This window comes from Astyanax mexicanus, chromosome 2 (genome assembly GCF_023375975.1).
Source record: "Astyanax mexicanus isolate ESR-SI-001 chromosome 2, AstMex3_surface, whole genome shotgun sequence".
NCBI classification, from domain to species: Eukaryota; Metazoa; Chordata; class Actinopteri; order Characiformes; family Acestrorhamphidae; genus Astyanax; species Astyanax mexicanus.
This window is the reverse complement of record NC_064409.1, coordinates 20,737,737-20,758,393: the sequence shown is the minus strand read 5'-3', so window position 1 is coordinate 20,758,393 and position 20,657 is coordinate 20,737,737. Positions and strand designations below refer to the sequence as shown.

Below are 20,657 nucleotides of genomic sequence, written 5' to 3'. Positions count from 1 at the left end.
GGTCTTATGGATTCCCAGGATGCGGCAGACCTCCGCCATGACCTCCGACTCGAAATTCCTCCCCTGGTCGCTGTGCAGTTCTTCCAGAACCCCGAATCTGCAAAATAACTCCCGCACCAGGATATCCGCAGTAGTGACCGCCCCTTGGTCCGGCACCACGTAGGCCTCTGGCCACTTCGTGAAATAGTCCATCGCCAACAGTACAAAGCGATTTCCAGAGTCCGTCACCGGAAAGGGGCCCAGCACGTCCACGGCCACCCGCTCCATCGGGCTGCCGCACTGGTAAGGGTGAAGTGGAGCGCGGGGCGCCCTCGAGGGGCCCTTCTTGGCAGCGCACACGTCACAGCAGAGCACGAAGAGTTCCACGTCGGTTCTACACCCAGGCCAATAGAAGCGTTGCCTCAGGCGCTTCAGAGTCTTGGTGACACCAAAGTGCCCAGCCCCAGGTGACCCATGAACTCCCCGTAGGACCGATCCCCTAAGCGCCCACGGTACCACCACCTGAAACACGCGTTGCCCGTTCGGCGGATCCTCCCAGGTATGCTACGCCGTCGGACAAACTAAAACTAGCCCAGTTGGAGCGCAACGCCTTAGCAATCGGGCCCAGCGGCACCACCTCCCCCCACGACGGTGTGACGTTCGCACTGAGCGCGTGTGTACTGCCCACGATAATTCGCGATCCACCCGTTGCGCATCGCGGAGCTGCTCTACGGACACCTGAGCCACCCCGACAACGCCAGTAACATCCCCGGAGATTGCAGCGCAGCGTGCAGTCTCAGCATATTTCTCCTCAGCACGAGCACAATGTTTGCAGTCGGCGGCCACACACGGCCGGCGCGACAAAGCATCCACGTTACTGTGGCCACGGCCCGGGCGGTGCACAACCTCAAAACGAAACTCCTGGAGTCTAGATAACAAGCGCGAGTTGGCCCTCGGGCTCGCGGAAACGCATGAGCCACTGTAGCGAGGCGTGGTCAGTGCGCAGCAGAAAGGGCACCCCATACACGTACGCTCGGAAATGTTTAAGGCTTTCGACCACCGCGAGTAGTTCCCGGTGCGTTACGCAATAGTTGCGCTCCGCCTTGTCCAGGCGGCGGCTATAGTACGCTATTACGCGCTCGGAGCCGTCCTGAACCTGCGGCAGGACTGCTCTGAGGCCGTGGTCGCTTGCATCAGTATCCACAATGAAACTCTCAGACACCTTCGGATACGCTAGAATCGGAGCATTGCACAGGCGGCTTTTTATCTCCTCGAATGCCCGCTCCGCCTCGTCAGACCAGTGGAATTTCACACTAAGCTTAGTCAGAGCATGAAGCGGTGCTGCCACGTCCGCGAACCCCCTAATAAACCGCCTGTAATACGAGGCGAGCCCCACGAAGCTGCGAACCATTTTAGTGTCTCGCGGCGTGGGCCAGTCACGGACCGCCTCCGTCTTTTTGGGATAGGTTTCCACGCCAGCACCGCTCACTACGTGGCCCAGGAAGCTCACGCGCTGCCTTAGCAGATTACACTTTGCCGGATTGAGCTTCAGGTTAGCCGCCTGAATCGCGCCGAGCACCATTTCAAGGTGAGACAGTGCGGAGTCGAAGTCGGTTCCGTGCGCCAAGACATCATCCAAATAAACGACGCAGCACGACCGCGGAACCCCGCATAAAAGACGCTCAAAAGTAGCCGGCGAGTTACACAATCCGAACGGAAGCACCGTGAAATGCCATAGGGCTGAGCCGAGCGAGAAAGCGGTTTTCTCCCTATCCCCCGCCGCGAGGGGCACCTGCCAATATCCGCTCCTCAGGTCTAACGAGCTGAACCAGGCTGAGCCAGACAGCTGGTCCAGCGTATCGTCGATCCTGGGGAGCGGGTAGGAGTCAAGCTTCGTGACAGCGTTAAGTCGCCGATAATCCACGCAAAAGCGCCAATTTCCATCCTTCTTTTTCGCAAGGACCGGGGCCGACCATGGGCTGCTCGAAGGCTCAATAATGCCCGTACTCGCCATCTCACGGACTAACTGCTCCGCCGCTACGCGCTTTGCTAACGCCAGACGGTGCGGCCTCAGCCTGATGGGCTGGGCGTCACCCGTGTTTATCGAATGAACCGCAAGGCTAGTTTTAGTACACTCGCGCTCAGACACAGCGAAACTCGTGCAAAAACGGCCGATCAGTTTGCGCAAACAGAGTTGTTGGGGACCTGATAAACCCACACAACTGCGCTCCAGCATCTCCTCTATCGGATCTACACTCAACCCCGCATCACGCACCGAATCACACACATCCCCTCCCACCAGTTCACTTACCCCTAACTCGTCCCGTATCTCTATGGGGAGTCCAGTCACCAGCACCGAGCCCCGTGCACAGTCAATGATAGCTCCGACGCGTGAGAGCAGGTCCTTGCCCAGAATGCACGGGTCGTTGATGCGTCCTACCCAGAACTGTTGTGGAAAGGGCCCCTTGCCGACATCAATCGTCAACTCCGTTAATCCTAGGAGACCTATAGGATCCCCGGTGACTGAAGAGAGAGCGATGCGCTGGCTGTTGTCAGTCACAAACTGGGCCGCTACCTCCGTCGCTAGCTCGGGCCGTATCAGTGAGACTGACGAGCCCGTGTCCACCAGCGCGTTCACCGTCACTCCATTCAATGTACATTTCAGGAAATAGCCGCTGAGTCCGGCAGTTCCGGAATCAGATCACGAGGGTAAGCATAGCGTTCCTGGGGCCACCGTAACCCTCACTGGGTGGTCCCGGCTCCCGTTTCCCGGCCGGCTGCAGTGCGCTCGCTTGTGGCCACGCCCCCCGCAGCGCCAGCACTCCAGTTGGGCATCAGACCGGCTCCGACCCCACCTCTGCGAATCACGGGCAACCGGCGACGCCCCCCCCCCCGGTCCAGGATGGCTTGAGAGGATGAGTTCGGACCGCTCCGCCACGGACTCCAGGGTCTGCGGGACGGCCAGCCTCACGTGTTTGCGCAGCTCGCTCGGCTCAAGGGCGCGCAGAAAGTGATCCAACGCGAGCCTCCTCTGGGCCGCTCGCGGAAACGTTGGGTAAGCTTGTCGGGTTAGCAGGGCCATCTCCGATGCCAGCACGCCCAGTGTCTCTCCCTGCTGTCGGCGTCTGTCCGCCACTAGCATTTTGGCGGCCGCCTCCGATGGTTGGTGGCTGAAACGTGTTCTCAGCGCCCGTGTCAGTTCAGGCAGCTTGCAGCGGCACTCGGCGGGGAGCTCGATCAGTACCCTCAGCGCGTCACCCCGCAGCGCCAGGCAGAGGTTGGCTGCCGTCTCTGCGTACGTCCAGCCCGCAGCGCCCGCGGCGCCCGCCACGATCTCAAGCTGAGCTTCGAAGGCTGTCCAGTCAGCGCTGCCGTCGTAGGGGGTAAGGCGGGGTTGAGCCATCAAGCCCGCCATCCCGGAGGCTTGCGCCGCCATCATCGCGCCGTCCGTTCCACGAGACGGCGCCGCTGTCCTTGCGCCATCCGCTCCGTGAGCCAGCGCCGCCGTCCTCGCGCCATCCGCTCTGGGAGTCAGCGCCACCGTCCTCGCGCCATCCGCTCTGGGAGCCAGCGCCGCCGTGCTCGCGTCGTCCTCTCCCCGGCCACGACCTCCGAACAGCCCGCTGGCGCCGTCAGGTCCGAGTCCACTCCGCTGGAGAGCCTTGCCTCTAGTCCGTTGGTCCGCTGTCTTCCTCCTCAGCCGTTCGATTTCCCCTGCCAGCAGCTCAATATCTTCCAGCAGGGTCACTTCTGACACCAAATGTGGCGTGGAATAGGAAGGAAGACCCGTGAGACTCATGCTGAATGCTCAACAGCTCCTTTATTTAACCGGTTTGCCACTCACTTACAGTCTTTAACAAGACTAGGAGAGCTAAAAACCATTCCCACAGAGCTAAATAGCCCAAAGGCCACCAACCCAGCTGTGTGTCTCCCAGATGGCAGATCCAGAGTGGTGCCCACCCTCTCTGCATAACCCCTCCCAAGGGAGATGCCCCACCCCTGTCATCCTCGCACACAGGAGAACAGAAACATGCCTGCAGGCAGCCACACACACAACCCAGAGCCGCTACAATATTTTAAACCAGCTCAGGTGAACTTTATTCGTAGTTAGCTTATGAAGCTTTATGCACCGCTAGCTGCGTTAGCCTAAGCCAAGCCTGTATTACCGGAAAACTCCCACTACTCCCAGAGCTGGAGTTACTGCTTTACAGGTCCTAGTAATACACTGCTTAGTTTAGCAGGTAACATATATCTATATTTACGTAGCCTAACATTTTATCTTGTTGCAGCCTGATCTAGATATTAGTTATGACCTGCCCTCACTGCTGTCCAGCAAAGCCAGTTTAGACTGGTAAGAGAGGCAGAGAACATATATTGACTGTATGTTACATGACAGACAGATAAATAAACCCACATTCATAGAGACTAACTATCAGTTTCTGGAGTATATTTTTGGAATACTCATCACTGCCATGGTAGTAATCAGATGTGACCAGTAATCAGTCTGCTTCTCTGCTGTGGCTGACTGCCTGTAGTCTTTTTAAATTCTTCGAACTCACTGCCAATATTTACTCTTGTTTTATTCCTTCTTTGGTCACTGAGCTTTTTTAAGACATGCTGAGGACTTTTAGGCTGTGTAGCAGCTAAGGTTTAACTAAAGCAGCCCTCCTATGCTGCAAGACCGATCACTGATGGGATTGAGCAGCAGGCAGAGACAGAGGCCAGAACAAACACAGATACCCGTGACACACTGCACAGTCCAAATATGAATGTACTGGCTTAAGCACTGCTGACAAGAGCTGCCAGTGCTTTAAATCGGCCTGTTTCCTTAATATCTAATGCATCCTGATCATTTTATCATTTACTACTGAAAATAAATGACATATTGATCCTTTAATTCAAATTAATTAATTAAATAAAATAAACAATATTATTTAGAGACAGGATCTTATATCAGAATGTGTATCGGTATCTGCGGTTGTGTATTGGTAGGGTACAAGAGGTCAGTAGGAAGCTAATGAAAAACCCATTACTTTGCAATTCACATGAAATGGGAAAAGCTTTCTACTGGCAAACCAAAACTGTTGCCACTGAGCAAGCTGACAGACTATTTCCTGGAAATGGTCAACTGCTCAGCAAAACACCAAAAAAAAAAAAAAACTGTGATGCATTTTTTTTTAACTGTAGCTTTGTCATAGAACTGTCTTTCCAAATTTACACCAGTAACTCAAACTGAAAGGAAACAGTAAGTGGAAGTTGTTACATTTTATACTGTGCATTAAGTTCTGATTGGATAAATAGTAAACTTTTCTTTTACTCATATTCTATAAACATGAGAATTATTATAATAATGTGTTTGTTATGCTATTACCGTTTTTATTATTTGATTAAAATAATCACAATATATTGCCTTGCATATAGTATCATAATGTATTTAATTTAGTGGTGTCAATCGATTAAAAAAAATCCAATTAATCACAACAAAATTCTGTGATTAACTGCGATTAATCACATTTGTTTTTTTTACTTAAGACCAAAATTATTATAGTGAATATTTAAATGTAAATAAAAGAATTAAAGTAAGAAATGTAAAATGCAATTATATGTATATTAGTGGTGTCAATTAAAATAATATATATAAATATATATGTAAATATAAATATATAAATTTATATAAATATTTATATATATATATATATATATATATATATATATATATAAATAAAAATATATAAAATACTATATACTATATGTATATATGTTTGAGGGGAGATAAAATCAACATAATGTACTGGAATAACAAATGCATGATAAATTGGATTGTAAAATTGGTTGTGAGTATTTCTGAATGAAAACTTAATTTGATGAGTAAAAAATATCAAAGATGAGGAGCAGTGCTGTGCAGGTGTGTGGGTGCGCGTGTGGGTGCTTGCGTGCGCGTGAGACAGGTAAAGAGAGAGAGTAAGATAGACAGATCTCTAACCGGGTCGGAGCTGAAAGTCTGAACCGGAGTGTTACTGCTGAAAACCGTAAGAGCGTGCCGTTCAATCAGTCAGCCAGACTGATTAAGTGCGTTGGGCGGGGCGGGGCAGATTATGGCGGAAGTAGGGGTCAAACTTAATTAACTTGCATTAAAAAAATAGTAAGGCGTTACTGATTCTAAATTAACAGCATGCATTAACGCTTTAACGTTGACAGCCCTAATTTAATTGTATCATCGAATTCTTGTCAGTACATCCCTAACTGTTTTTCTCTCTCTCTCTCTCTCTCTTTCTCTCTCTCTCTCTCTCTCTCTCTCTCTCTCTCTCTCAGGAAAGTGTGAGGAACCTAAACAAGGGAATAACTACGGAAATATACCAGACAACATTAGTTATGAAGAAAATTCCAAATTCCGAATGCCGTGTGTAGAAGGCTATTTAAGAAAGGCTGGGACATCCAACCTCTTCAGATGCCAAACAAATAATACACATGGTCAACTGGAATGGAATAATTGGCCACCGCTGAATTGTACACGTAAGAGTTGCATCTTAAGTCCTTTGTCCTAGTTCTTCAGTCCTTTGGTGTCTTGGTGTCTTTGTTCTATATTTTACTGCATGCTGGAAAAACAGTTGGACTAATAGTTATTTTTTTTAAACTGCATCTACAATAATTATGTAGACATAATTATTAATTTAATGCTAAGGGATTAGTAGACTTATTATTTTTAAGATTACAAAGTCTGCTTTCAGTTAATACTTCATTGATTTATTCTTGCAGCTGATCCAAGAAAACAGCGATCAACTACAGGCAAGTAGAACCTTCCTTTGTTATCTATGTTACCTGTCTGATACTATGGGTGTTTTCACACCTAAAAGTCTGAACCAGAGTCTGAACACAAGTTTATGTGTTTGTTACTTTGTATTCTGTACATTTGGTCCGGTCAGTTTTGGTTTCACACTGCAGTTTAGTGAATGAGCACACTAAAGTGTACTACTTCCTGTTAGATGGATAGGCTCTGTTTATGTTGTGGGTGGAGTCTCTCTATACTTAATTTATGGTTTGTTGAATCTTGTGAGTTCTGCTATTTGCATTTCAAGGTGTTTTACCTCCTGTCAGAATTGAATTCCTTGTATTCCTGTAATATAAGGGGTAATATACAGTTACAGTAATTACAGAATGACCTGCTATACCCACACTTTCTGCTTGACACATTTGTTTTGTATTGTTTAAAAGTTAGAACCATTTAGAAAAGTGTTTTCACACTGCAAAAAAATGGACCATTGATGATTCAGTGATTCAGTTGATCCAGATTAAGACCAGCCCTTTTTATTTTTTACATCCAAACCAAGCCCCAGCAAATCTAAACTCAACCAAACTAAACCCAGGCCAAACCCAACCCAATCAAGACCCAGGCCAACCAAACACATGCCAAACCAAAGCCAAATCTAAACTAACCAAATCAAGCCCATTCCACCCCATCAAGTCCCAGACCCAAGCCAACCAAGCCAAAGCGAACCAAACCTAATCCCCAACTAAAAACACCAAATCCAACCCATTTTAACCCAAACCCATCCCAACCCAATGCAACCCATACCATCCCAACCCAACCCATACCATCCCAACCCAACCCAACCCAAACCAAACCATCCCAACCCAACCCAACCCAAACCATCCCAACCCAACCCAACCCAACCCAACCTAACCTAACCTAACCCATACCCATATTAATCCAACCCCCATCCTAACCTAACCCATACCCATACCCATATAATCCAGCCCCATCCCAACCCCATCCCAACCTAACCCATCCCAACCCATACCCATCTTAATCCAACCCCCATCCCCAACCCCATCCCATCCCAACCCAACCAAAACCTAACCCAAGCCAAACCAAAGCAAACCTAAACCTAACCCAATCCTAGAGGAATCCAGATTACTCCAAATATAGGTGTGAAAATACCTTAGTGTGGAGGTTCTATTAATCCTAACTCATGATGTAGGCTTAAACTAATCCTTAAACAGCATTATTTTAATATATATTTTAATCTTGCAGATGATCCAACCACAGGTAAGTGGCCTGCAGTTTTTCTTTCTTCTGTATGGTCTACCTGCCTCTGTCCTTGGTCATGTGTGTGTTTTTAGGCTGCCATTTTTCAGTTTAACCTCTAACTGCAGCATCTGTATCAGTCAATCAATTTGCATGCACCAATCATTTTCATATTTACATTGCACCTAAATACTTCAAATTTCAAATTTCCTATAAATAAAAGACTACTGGTTTTAAACTGCCGTTTTCACTTGAAACATGTGACAATGAAACCTCAAAACCTAAAAATGCTAAAAATAAAAACATTGTAGAATTATATTATAATTATATTATATTATATTTAAAAAATGACAACCTTGTTTTTTACTCTTTTTTTTTACTGTCAAAAACATAGAACAGTCTTTGTCAGTCTATAATTTTAAGGGTAGGTTAATTATATCAGTGAGAGATGGAATATCAAAAATAAAATCCAGAAAATAACATTATTACATAGTTATATAAATGTATTTGCATTTTGCAGAGAGAAATAATTATTTGATCCTTCTGGCAAGCAAGACTTAATACTTAATGGCAATAACCTTGCTGGCAAGCACAGCAGTTTTTTTTTTTTTTTTTTGTAGTTGATGATTAGGTGTGAGCACATGTCAGGAGGAATTTTATTCCACTTTTTATTGCAGATCATCTTTAAGATTTAAAGGCTCTCAAAATAAGTTTTTTTATGAGATTAATGTCTGGAGACTAGGCCACTCTATGACCTTAATGTGATTCTTTTTAAAACACTCTTTTTGTGCTTTGGCTGTACAGTATGTTTTGGGTCATTGTCTTGCTGGAAAACCCAGCCACATGGCACATGGCTCCATCTATTCTCCCATTGATGCAATATGTGGTGAAGTAGTCCTGTGCCTTTAGCACACCAGCAAACAGAGAATAGACAATACAATAGAACAACAGAAACACCCCTAAACATAATTTATGTTTAGGTCTATGCTTGACAGTGGGGACAGTGTACTTTGGTTCATAGTCAGAATTTCTCTTCTGCTTCTGCGAGTTGAATTAATGCCAAAAAGCTCAATTTTTGTCATATCTTACCACCGCAACTTCTCCCAATCATCCAGGTGTTCATTGGCAAACTTGAGACAGGCCTGCACATGTGCTTTCTTGAGCAGGGGGACCTTGTGGGCACTGCAGAATTTTAATCCATTATGGCGTGTTTGATTAAATGTGTTGCCTGTAGTTTTCTTAGTGACTTTGGTTCCAGCAGCCTTGAGATCATTAACAAGTCCCCCCTGTGTAGTTTTAGGCTGGTCTCTCACCTTCCTCATGATCAAGGATACCCCATGAGATGAGATTTCGCCTGGAGCCCCAGATCAATGTCGATTGACAGTCATTTTGTATTTCTTCCATTTTCTTACTATTGCACCAACAGTCTCACCTAGTGTATTATTTATGATTTTTGTAGCCCATTCCAGCATTTTGCAGGGGTATGATCTTGTCTCTGACGTCCTCTGAAAGCTCTTTGGTCTTCCCCATGTTGCAGAGGTTGGATTTAGGACAGCTGTCTTTAATGCAGGTAACGAGTTGATAAGAAGTGTCTATCTGGGTCTGTAGGAAGTCTGTAGTCTGGTCTGTAGCCAGAACTCGATGTGATTTATACAATGCGATTTGCTGGATTTTATTTTTGATATTCTATCACTCACTGTTAAAATGAGCCTACCCTTAAAATTAGACTGTTTATGTTATTGTCAGAGGGCAAACTTACAAATTCAGCAAGGGATCAAATACTTATTTCCTTCACTGTACTTTGTATCACAGTATATTTGAGTGGAGAGAGAGTAATGTTAATAAAGCACAGTTTGTGTGTGAAGGGGCTGTCTCACAAACCCACTGATTGAGAGCTTGCATGTACAGACTCATGACTTGTATTATATCAATTAGTATAGAGTAGAAGTGGGTTTCTCTCGTCCGTAATCTTTAATCTCTTCTGTAATCTTTATTGATTGCATTTACATGCATTAAACATCAAAAATCTCATTTTTCCTGCTTACTGCTCTTCCAGACAACAACCAGAAACACCAGGGACTGCTAATGCAGTAAAATACTAGAAGAAACGAGCCATAGTTCTGTAAAAAATATATACATTTTAAACAGATGGCTGGCTTACATTAAATTCATCTGATGCAAATGTGTACACTGTTGTCAGAAGCTAGATTACTTTTTATTTATGATAAAATCTTAAATATTTATAACTCACCCTCTCTCTCATTTGCTCACTTACTTGCTTTCACCTATCCATCCGTCTGTCCATCCGTCTGCACGCATGCGCAAACACACACACTCTCACCATGTCTCCTAAAGCTACTGTGTAACTCAGCACATTAAAAGATTAAGTAATTTAAAAAGCATTAAGCTACCCTGAGATATATTATTTTATACAAACTATCGTATATTATATTAATGTTAAACAGGCTATAGGCATACCACAATACACAATTATTTTGTCTCCCTCCCAAACATACAGGGAAATACTAGCATTACATTTAATGGTTAATCACAGTCTATTGTTATAATTAATAAAAAAAAATAATGATTGACACCAGTAACATTTAATATATGTTCAATTTGCAGTTTTACAGTCATATTTTTATTTACATTTAATTATACATTATTAACCACACAAGAAGGCTCTTAAGAAGGCAAGTGTGATCAATAGTGATTAATCACATAATATTGTTGTGATTAATCTGACTAAAATTTTTTAATTGTTTGGCATGAGCTTGTACAATAACTAGTGGTGTCAAACATTTCAAAGGGTTATGTGTGTTATAATGCGTTATATTATAGATGAAGTCATAATGGAATTTTTTCTTAGGAAATTATTCCAAATCAGTTAACATGGATCCTATTGAAGATTAAGAAAGTTTTAGTCTTTTCTTGTACAGTTGTTGTTTCCCAGTTATGAGATAGCGTGACAGCTGTGTTTAACACCAGCGTACATGCGTGTAAATGACTCTTGCATTCAAACCAAGGAAACGCAGCACATCTTTTTGTGTGGTGGTGTTGCAATCTTTGGCTTCCTGTTGCAGGCTGTGCTGGAGTCTGATAAATATGGCTGACCCCCTTGTAACCTCACAATTGTAGGATAGCTGCTCTGCCGGATGACACAAATCTTAAATATGTATATTTATTTTACAGTTGCAAACAAACAGACCCCCATCACTGCCACAAATCCCACTCTCTCCACCCTCAGTTCAGCAGAGAAGCCTTATTTTACCACCATGGGAAAAACAATGGACACGTCTACGACTCTCGGTATGAATGGTTTTATAATGTGTGTATCTGCACTGAAAAAAAGTGATGCATGTACTGAATGTACTTTTCCACCCCAATGAATAGGAGTAAGTTTTCCAAAGCAATTCATTAGTTCTTATGAATGATAGTTAATTAATGATTTTTCATAACCTTCATAGTTAACCTGTTGCTCACAAATTAATGTCAAACCTGACTTACTTGTCTATTTATTATTTACAAATATCTTTTTTTGTTATTTTACTGGCAGTTCAGCACTGTAAAAAAAAAAAAAAAAAAAGCTGGGGATGGCTAAAATAAATAGAAAAGAACATAAAATGTTTGTCATATATACAAAAAAACAACAACTCCAGTTTACACATTAAATTAGTGTTTGTTTTGTTTAAAAAAGTTTAAATGTGTGTATATGCACTGACTATTAAAAATAGCACCCAGAAGGAATCAGCTCACTGGAATAAAATTGGTGATTAGATTTGACATTATAAGACATGCAAATGCTTCAAGTTCTAAACCTTCCAGTAGTTGGAAGAGTTCGCGAGGGGTTGCATCATTGGCCTCAACTTGGCAGTTGGGATGTTCTTATTGGTTTATTGCTGTTTATTGCTATTGATTTTACCATAGTGGAATTCATGCACCAGGGACAAAAAGGATTTGCAAATCCTACAGCAGCCACAGAGAAGTAAACTTAACAGCTTTGACTGCAGGCATTCAGACAGTAGCGATGCCCTCTGTGATTATCCTTGTAAGTGTCAGCACCATTGACAGACGGCAGCACAATATAGGACTAAATGCACGCGGACCATTACTATGTCTACCCTGAACACCACATCATCATCATCACCAAAGGCATGATATAGTGTTGTGCCAGACTCTCAGGACATGACTTGTCTTGGTGTCCTGCTTATGTCTTGGTGTAGACCTATAAATCTTTGAGTGGAGGACTTGTGTTCTGTGCCGAGATCGGCACTCGGTTTTCATGCGTCCCTCATCTTCCTTATGAAAGTATTGCAACCTGAAACTTCCTTCTGGGTGCAACTACTTGTTTTGATGATGAGTGTATATATAAAGATGGACAAAGTGAAAGTGAAAGGTTATTAAATTATGTGAAGATAATGGAGATAATGTACACATTTGAAAGAAGTGCATTCATCACTTTTTTCAGTGTGCCTCCCGTGTAGTTTGTGTTTCTGTGTGTTCCTGTGTGTGTTTCATGTGTGTTGCGTTCCTTTTGACCTACAACAGGACAGACCACCTTTACAACGACACACACAGTTGCCACAACAGCAGAAACTTCCCAGAACACAACTCTGAGGACCACAACAAAGGAGGAGGAGCCTATGACCACAACCGATAGTGTAACACTTTCCTCGTCCAGTACACTGACAGACAGAGAAAATCTGACCACAATGTCCTTACAGTCCACCAGTTCAAGCAACACCAGCACCACCGTCCCCACCCTTAAAACCAGCACCAACGCCAGCACCGCCATCATACCCAGCTCCGCCATCATACCCAGCACCGCCATCTTACCCAGCACCACCATCATACCCAGCACCGCCATGATACCCAGCACCGCCATCATACCCAGCACCAACACCATTACAGGTGAAACTATAACCCGCCCACAACCGCCTGGTCTCTAGTTAGCATGTACTACGTCTAACTAATCACAAGCTAACTCCAATACTGTTTATTCACACTGACAATATAATAAAACACACTTCTGCAACAAGAGCTGTCACTACAACTACATTATCATCTTACTATACAATATATTGCCATTTGAACCAAAATAACAGGTGTAAACATACCACAACCCACAATATTTGGTCTGACCAATGGAGGTGGCGTAGGTCAGTATTAACTGAACCGTAGCTCTGTTTGTTTGCTGTGTAAACACCCTTTTTAAGATTCCTACTAATCTTAAAAAGTTCTTACTTTTTGACCAACTACAGGAAGCTAAGCCGGGCTATTGTCACCTACTAAGCAATAGAAGAAGAAAGAGAACCAGTGTTGTGCTGAAATCACACTTCCTTTCACTTAAACCTGTCACACAGCAAGAAAATAAAAGGAATTTAAGGGAATCTGTTATGCTCATTCGGTCGCGAGGTATTTTTGTACTCAAAGGGAGACAGATTATGGCATTAAGGCAGAAATTGTCAAAAAGCCTGGAAAGGCAACTTGCCAAAATCGCATTGTAACATTCTACAAATTATAGGGAGACTTATGAGGATGTAGTAAAGTTCTTTAGTGTTCTGTCCTCTGTCACTAAACTGCAGTGTGAAACCAAAGCTAATCAGACTCTGGCCCGGACTTTTAGGTATGAAAAAGTTCAAGTACCACACAAAACACCATTGCAATGGGTGCGACTTACAGCTCTGGAAAAAACTGTGGACCATAATCAAGAGGAAGATAGATGATCACAAGCCATCAAACCAAGCTGAACTGCTTGAATCTTTTAACCAGAAGTGTCACAAAATTATCCAAAAGCAGTGTGTAAGACTGGTGGAGGAGAACATGCCAAGATGCGTGAAAACTGTAATTAAAAAACAGGGTTATTCCAACAAATATTAATTTTTGAACTATAATTTCTGGATTTAACCTTTATGAATATGAACTTGTTTTCTTTGCATCTTTTTTTTTGCATTCTTATGTGGAATTTGGGAGAAATCTTGTCTGTAGTTTATAGAATAAAAATACAATGTTAATTTTACTCAAACATAAACCTATAAATAGCGAAATATGAGAAACTGATTCAGAAACTGAAGTGCATTCATTGAAAGGGGTGTCAACAGCTATTGGCGCTATGCCTAATGTCAGGCATGGGCTAAATTAAATAGTATAATGCCCCCCTGCAATGATCTGAGAAGCAGTCATCTTGAAACAGGAAGGGGCCTTCCCCCAAACTCTTCTCACTAAGCTACGAGCGTGAAATTGTCCGAAATGTCTTTGAATGCTGAAGCGTTATGGATTCCTTTCACTGGAACTAAGGGGCTGAGCCCACCTTGATCAAACTGTACACTTAGCACAATGCAGTCAGACAGTTTCATTCTCCTGGCAACTACTAATCCCAGTCTTGTCTATCCTATTACCAAACAGAGACAACTCTAGAGCCTTACAGCACTGCATCCAACACTTGTGTGGATTGCACTTGGTGATGTAAGGCTTGAATGGAGCTGCTTGGCGATGGAAGCCCATTCCATGAAGCTCTCTATGCTGTACTGTTCTTGAGCTAATCTGAAGAGGAGCAAAGTTGGCGACCACTGCGCACTGTGCACCTCAGCATCCACTGACCCCCTGTGTAATTTTACGCTGCTTACGCAGTCCTTCGCATACACTTTCATATTGATATATTAGCACTGACAGTTGACTGTGGAATATTGAGTAATGAGGTAATTTCACAACTGCATAGGTTCTGCATGCTTGAATTCACTGAGCTGCTTAGAAACCCATTTTATTTTACTAATATTTGTAGAATCAGTCTGCATGCATAAGTGCTTGGTCTTATACACATGTGGCCATGAGAGTGATTTTAATACAGTGTAGTAGAAACTCTCTGTGTAGTGGATAACTAGTATACCAGAAACAACTACTCAAAAAAAGCAGGATAAGGTCTTTTAATACCATAGATTTTGGCTGAAACTATGAATAAGCAGGCAGGACAAATGAGCTGCTAAATAGTTTTTATTTTAGTGTTCCCTTAACTCAAGCCAAATGTATTGGATGGAGCTCCAACATAACAGAGAACAGAGATACACTGCTCCACAGCTCAGCACTGTGGGTTTTATAAAGCTCTAGCCCATGTATTACACTTAGCATGTATATCATTTTTGTTCCTTCTGCTTCAAGTATAGCTGAGGGTGTCTAAAAAAAAAACTGTTTTATTCGTAACAGGAAGTCGTTACAGATAATGCGTTTTTTTTAAGGTATGTTGAATTACTCGTTAACTCGTAATATGAAGCACAAGAACTTGTGCCTGTGTTTCAACTTCCAAACTTTTCCTTTCACTTATGCCATCATCGCATTCCAGTAACAGCTTTATCTCCACAGAGTGGAAATGTCAGCCTATTGTGTGTTCAACATTGGTAAGAGCAAAAGCAAATGTATTTTTATTTATTTATTTTTATTTTTTGAACATAGCTATGGTACACACAGTGCTAATCAATAATCAATACTACTCAATAAATAAATATGATACGTTTAATACATACTGGTCATTTCTCATGTCGTCACCAAATTTCATGATAAACGGACCACTAGAAATTGGAATTTATTATTTCCCCACTGACTTTCATCAAAAGCTTCAATGTTTTTTCTTCCTCTATGAAGCTGCTGTTTTGTCTTACACACTGCTTTTGGAAAACTTTATGCCACTCCTGGTGCAAACATTCAAGCAGTTCAGTTTGGTTTGATGGCTTGTTATCATTCGTGTTCCTTTTGATTATATTCCAGAGGTTTCCAATTCGGTAAAATCAATGAAACTCATAATTTTTAAGTGATCTCTTTTTTTTTTTCCAGACCTGTATTTTACAAACCTTATGTATTGGGGCGCTGGATTTAAATGCATTCAGCAACAACAGTGTTAGTGAGGTCAGGATGTTGGATCATCGTTACACAACCCTACTCACCCCAACTGCTTAACTCATCCAATTCAAACATTTTGGATGGCGCTCCATTGTTCCTCAGAACACAGTTCCAATGTTCCACAGCTCAAATGAAAGTTTTGACACATTTGGTCAGTTTCCCAGAGAGGAATAAAGCCAAGGCTTGGACTACACAGCGATTACACAGATTTACTATTGAAAGGAAAATATAGTCTACTACTACACTTAATCCCTGGCTGGAAACCAACCCATAGTGTGCATATCCTGCTGTGGTTTAGCCATGCCCATTCACACTCATTTTAAAATGAATGTTTAAGCCACAGCAGGCCAACCAATCAGAAGATTGGTCATTTAAATATATCTAAAAAGGAAAGTTTTGACTCAGCTGACTAAGGTGCTTCTGATGTGGCCCGAGGATTGTGAATTTGAATTCTGGTTCATGTTGCTTCTTCATCAGCATCTGGAGTCCAAGAAAGAACCTTTGGCCAATCTGTCTCTTTGAGGGTAGATGGCACTCTCTCCCCTCGCTAGTTATATTGCGATGATGTTTAGCAGAGTTGTTTGTTGCCTGATGCGTCAGAGCTGGTGATCCGGTGTTTTTGATGCTGCATTGATTGGTGGCAAAAGTTGGAAATAAGGCGGAGTCTGACATGTATTGGAGAAGGCATTCACTTGTCCTGAGTCTCCTAGTGTTATGAACATTGCAAGTGATAATGGGATAAGTGGGAAACCAATGGGCTGAGAGAATTGGTTGGCTAAATTTTGCCCAAGAAATTGAAGACTCTATTCACTATTCACTATTGGTTATCAAAGGTCCTGAAGAAACAGAGAATCACACACAAACACTGGTCAAGAAAATGAGGAAGATTAGCTGTCCACTGCCTGGGAATGACCATGAGACTGCATGCTGCATGAGCTGGAGGGAAATTACTGTCGCAGATTCACTTTCCTCTTTCACTTTCCTTCCTTTTCCGATTCTACTCACCAACTGGCCGTCATTTTTCATACTGTAGCACTGGTGTATTGGAATACATATTTGCGCATGCACGCACACACACACACACACACACACACACACACACACACTTTCCTCACACACATTCATGTACTTGCAGAGAAAAATGGTGCTTTTCCTAAACATAGAGTTTGTTAAGCACTTGAAGGAAGCTCATACTTGCCCATGTTGGCTGGGAACAGGGCGTAAAAAGAATTGGGGTGTTGCGTCACTACAGTGCAAATCAATGCACCATTTGTTTTGTGTGTGTGTGTGTGTGTGTGTGTGTGTGTGTGTCTGGGAGGGATGTAGAGCACATTCCAAACAGCTGGATGTTTTGTGTCTCAAAACACACATTATCTTACAACCTTTCTCTCTCTGTTTCAGGACCCGGTAAGGGTGACCGCCTATCTTCTAAAGGCAAGTAACCAGTTACAATGAGATCAGTGTCATGACGTCTTTCCGCCTGCATTATTTTCAGTCAAAATATTTAAGACATTAGGTAACTGCAGGCCTGTTGAATTGAAAGTCATTTAACTGATTATTCATAAAATTGGCAGGATTAATCATTTTTCTTTCTTAACAGTGACACGTTTAATAATGTATATTTATATATTAAATGTAAAATAAAAGGATTAATGTAAGATGATCACAATGGGATTTTATTTCTATACAGAACTGTTTGTTTAATTGTATCTTTTTAACTTTGAACACAGATTGCTTTTTGTGAAGTATATTAAAAAACAAGCTGACTGAAAAAAAAGAGACCAGTTTATTATACTGGTAAAAGTATCACATTCAACCAGTTACTGACACACACACACGCCAGTTAAATTCACTGGTTTGAATATTTAATGAAGGAAATTAACCACTGCTACCACCAGTGCAGCTCTCAGCTCAAACTCTAAAACTTCCACCGTCCCTGACAGAAGTTCTGTCGCTTATAACCTGACTTTAAATTCATCCATTGGTTTTAGAAATGACTCGTATGAAAGCTGGAACCCTCCCAAATTAATTTAACAAAATTGTTTAATTTACAAAAATACATTTTCTTCACTGCAAAAATATTAATATTTTAATGAACCCGGAAAAGAAAGGTCAGATTTTGGAAAGACAGAAGTTTTGTCACCTTGTCATGTAATGCACCCAATCCTAGTTTACAGCTACAACCTGTGCTCACTAATTGATTGGTTAATTAGTGGGTTTGTATAAAAAGAACCCCAGCACCCCAGACCTTCACTCGAACTGCAACTTGACCTCTGACAACATCCCAAAAATCCACCATGTGACCAAAGCCTTGCTTATCAAGAGGCTGAAGACCAGATCCTCTGCAGAGGTGGCTGGCACCTTTAATGTGTCTCAGCATCAAGTACAAAGAATTAAAAAAAGATTTAAAGAGACTGGAGATGTTTTTAACAAGCCCAAGTCCGGCAGACCCCGCAAGGCAACTGCTCAGGAGGAACGTTTGTTGGTTAGAAAATCCAAAGCCAGCCCCTCTTCCCTCTTCTGTCTCGAAATGGCCTCCATGGTCAAATCAGTGCCCAGAAGCCAGCACTAAACAAAAGGCAATTAAAAAACGTGTGACATTTGCCAAGGCCCACAGCTTGCTAAACGGATGGACGCTGAAAAAGTGGCAGAAGGTAGATTTCTCAGATGAATCTGCCACAAATACTGCAGGAGACCTACTGGAGCCCATATGGATCCAAGATTCACCCAGAATACAGCAAAGTTTAGTGGTGGAAAGATCATGGTCTGGGGTTACATTCAGTATGGGGTTGTGCGAAACATTTGCAAGGTGGAAGGCAATATCAATAGCCTAAAATATCAAGAAGTATTAGCTACCTCTTACATTCCCGATCATAAAAGGGGTCAAATTTTGCAGCAGGATGGTGCTCCATCTCATACTTCCATTTCTACATCAAAGTTCCTCAAGGCAAAAAACATCAAGGTGCTCCAGGACTGCCCAGCCCAGTCACCAGACATGAAAATCATTAAGCATGTTTGGGGTAAGATGAAAGAGGAAGCTTGGAAGACAAAACTAAAGAATCTTGATGAACTCTGGGAGGCATATAAGTCTGCATTATTGCTATTCCTGATGACTTCATCAATAAATTGTATAAATCATTGTCGAACCGCATGGATGCAGTCCTTCAAGCTCATGGAAGTCACACAAAATATTAAATATGGCTCTAATTGCCCAACAACTTTATTCACCAATGTTAGAAAACATATCTTTGTTTTTGAAGTAAATTATTTGTTTGATTTTCACATTACTTTCTGTGGGCGACAAAACTTTTCTATTGCCAAAATCTGACCTTTCTGTGTTCATTAAATTATCAATATTTCTGCAGTGAAGTGAAACACCTTCACACTCTTATTCTTAATTATTTTATACATTTATATATACAGTTATTACTTTTACTGTTCACTTAATAATTCACTTAATAACTGTATATATAAATGTATAAAACAATTAAGAATAAGAGTGTGAAGGTGTGGTTATCTCCAATCACACCCTTCAGAAGCAAATTTATTTTTGTTAATTAAACCTCATTTGGGAGGGTTTCAACTTTCAAATGAGTCATTTCTAAAAGCAATGGATACATTTAAATACAGGTTATAAGCTTTTGTTTCCACAACATGGATAAGTGACAGAACTTCTGTCAGGGACTGTACTGTTAAACACAACATTAATAGATAAATGTGGGTTTAAACTATTAATAATTCCACCACATGATATTTTGACACTTTAAAATCGCCTAGTACAGGGGTCGGCAATAGCCTGTTCCCGTTCTTCCGTCCATTTTTAGCTACCTATCTCCTTATAAGGGTGTTATTTCCCAGGAATGTCCCAATTCACTAGCCGAAGCAGCGGTAGTGTATTGGACTGCGACCCTGGCTACACAGGTTCGATTCCGCGTCAGGAGCGGTGTGTTTATTTACTTTTTTTCCTTTCTTCTTGGTTTTACCTGCTTTGAGATACACTGTTCTGCACTTGGGTTCAACAACCCTCTGGGCTGGAGAGCTACTAGTCTGTAGCACTCCTTCCCATTACACTTCATTTTCCAAAACAATTTTTTTTTGTGGCCCGCCACGTAATGGCTTGGAAAATATCTGGCCTGCGGCCAAACTGGCGGACGCCTGGCCTAGTAGTTGTATCTACATTTTGAATCCAATGATATGTAGGATGCAGTTACAAATCAGTACACTTCATTAATATTTATTATAGATTTGCTGTGAATTACAACAAATACTCAAAAATGAATGATCTTTTTTTTTTCATTACAATAATTTAAAAAACTTACAGGGATGGGCAGTATGTCCCATTTTTTGGTTTGATAAGAGCAACTCATCAACAAAAAAGAAGAATTCTGATTTTGTATGAAATAATAATAATGTAAGATAATAAATAACGTAACATAAAAATGTGTCCTTATGTGTCTTGTCCTCAGCTGTGGGAGGAATAGCTGCAGGAACAGTATTACTGCTGATTGTTGTCGCAGGGTCAGCGGCAGGAATATTTATCTTGTGTAGACGGTAAGTTTCTGACAATATGACCTATAACTAATTATTGTCTTGCATTGTGGAGGACTTGTGAAGTGCTTATAGCCAATTATTTCATAATAACTAAGAGTATGCCAACACATATTTATAGCGATACTTTGTGATTCATTCTATTATTATCTATTACATAGATTAATCTTTAATGCATTTTTTACAATACTAATACATAGTTTATTTGGGTTGT

At 42.2% G+C, this 20,657-nt stretch overlaps 1 protein-coding gene across 3 annotated transcripts in view; it reads left to right on the top strand.

Annotated features, from left to right (window-relative positions):
* The window catches only part of il15ra (interleukin 15 receptor subunit alpha), a 42,247-nt gene that overhangs the window by 20,835 nt on the left and 755 nt on the right, over positions 1-20,657 (top strand). For all 3 annotated transcript variants that reach the window (XM_022671378.2, XM_022671377.2, XM_022671375.2), the window contains 7 exons: positions 6,292-6,492; positions 6,736-6,765; positions 8,012-8,026; positions 11,198-11,314; positions 12,554-12,916; positions 17,297-17,329; positions 20,362-20,446. In XM_022671378.2, the coding sequence (XP_022527099.1) occupies positions 6,292-6,492; positions 6,736-6,765; positions 8,012-8,026; positions 11,198-11,314; positions 12,554-12,916; positions 17,297-17,329; positions 20,362-20,446 (844 nt within the window). The remainder of the gene's footprint in view (positions 1-6,291; positions 6,493-6,735; positions 6,766-8,011; positions 8,027-11,197; positions 11,315-12,553; positions 12,917-17,296; positions 17,330-20,361; positions 20,447-20,657) is intronic.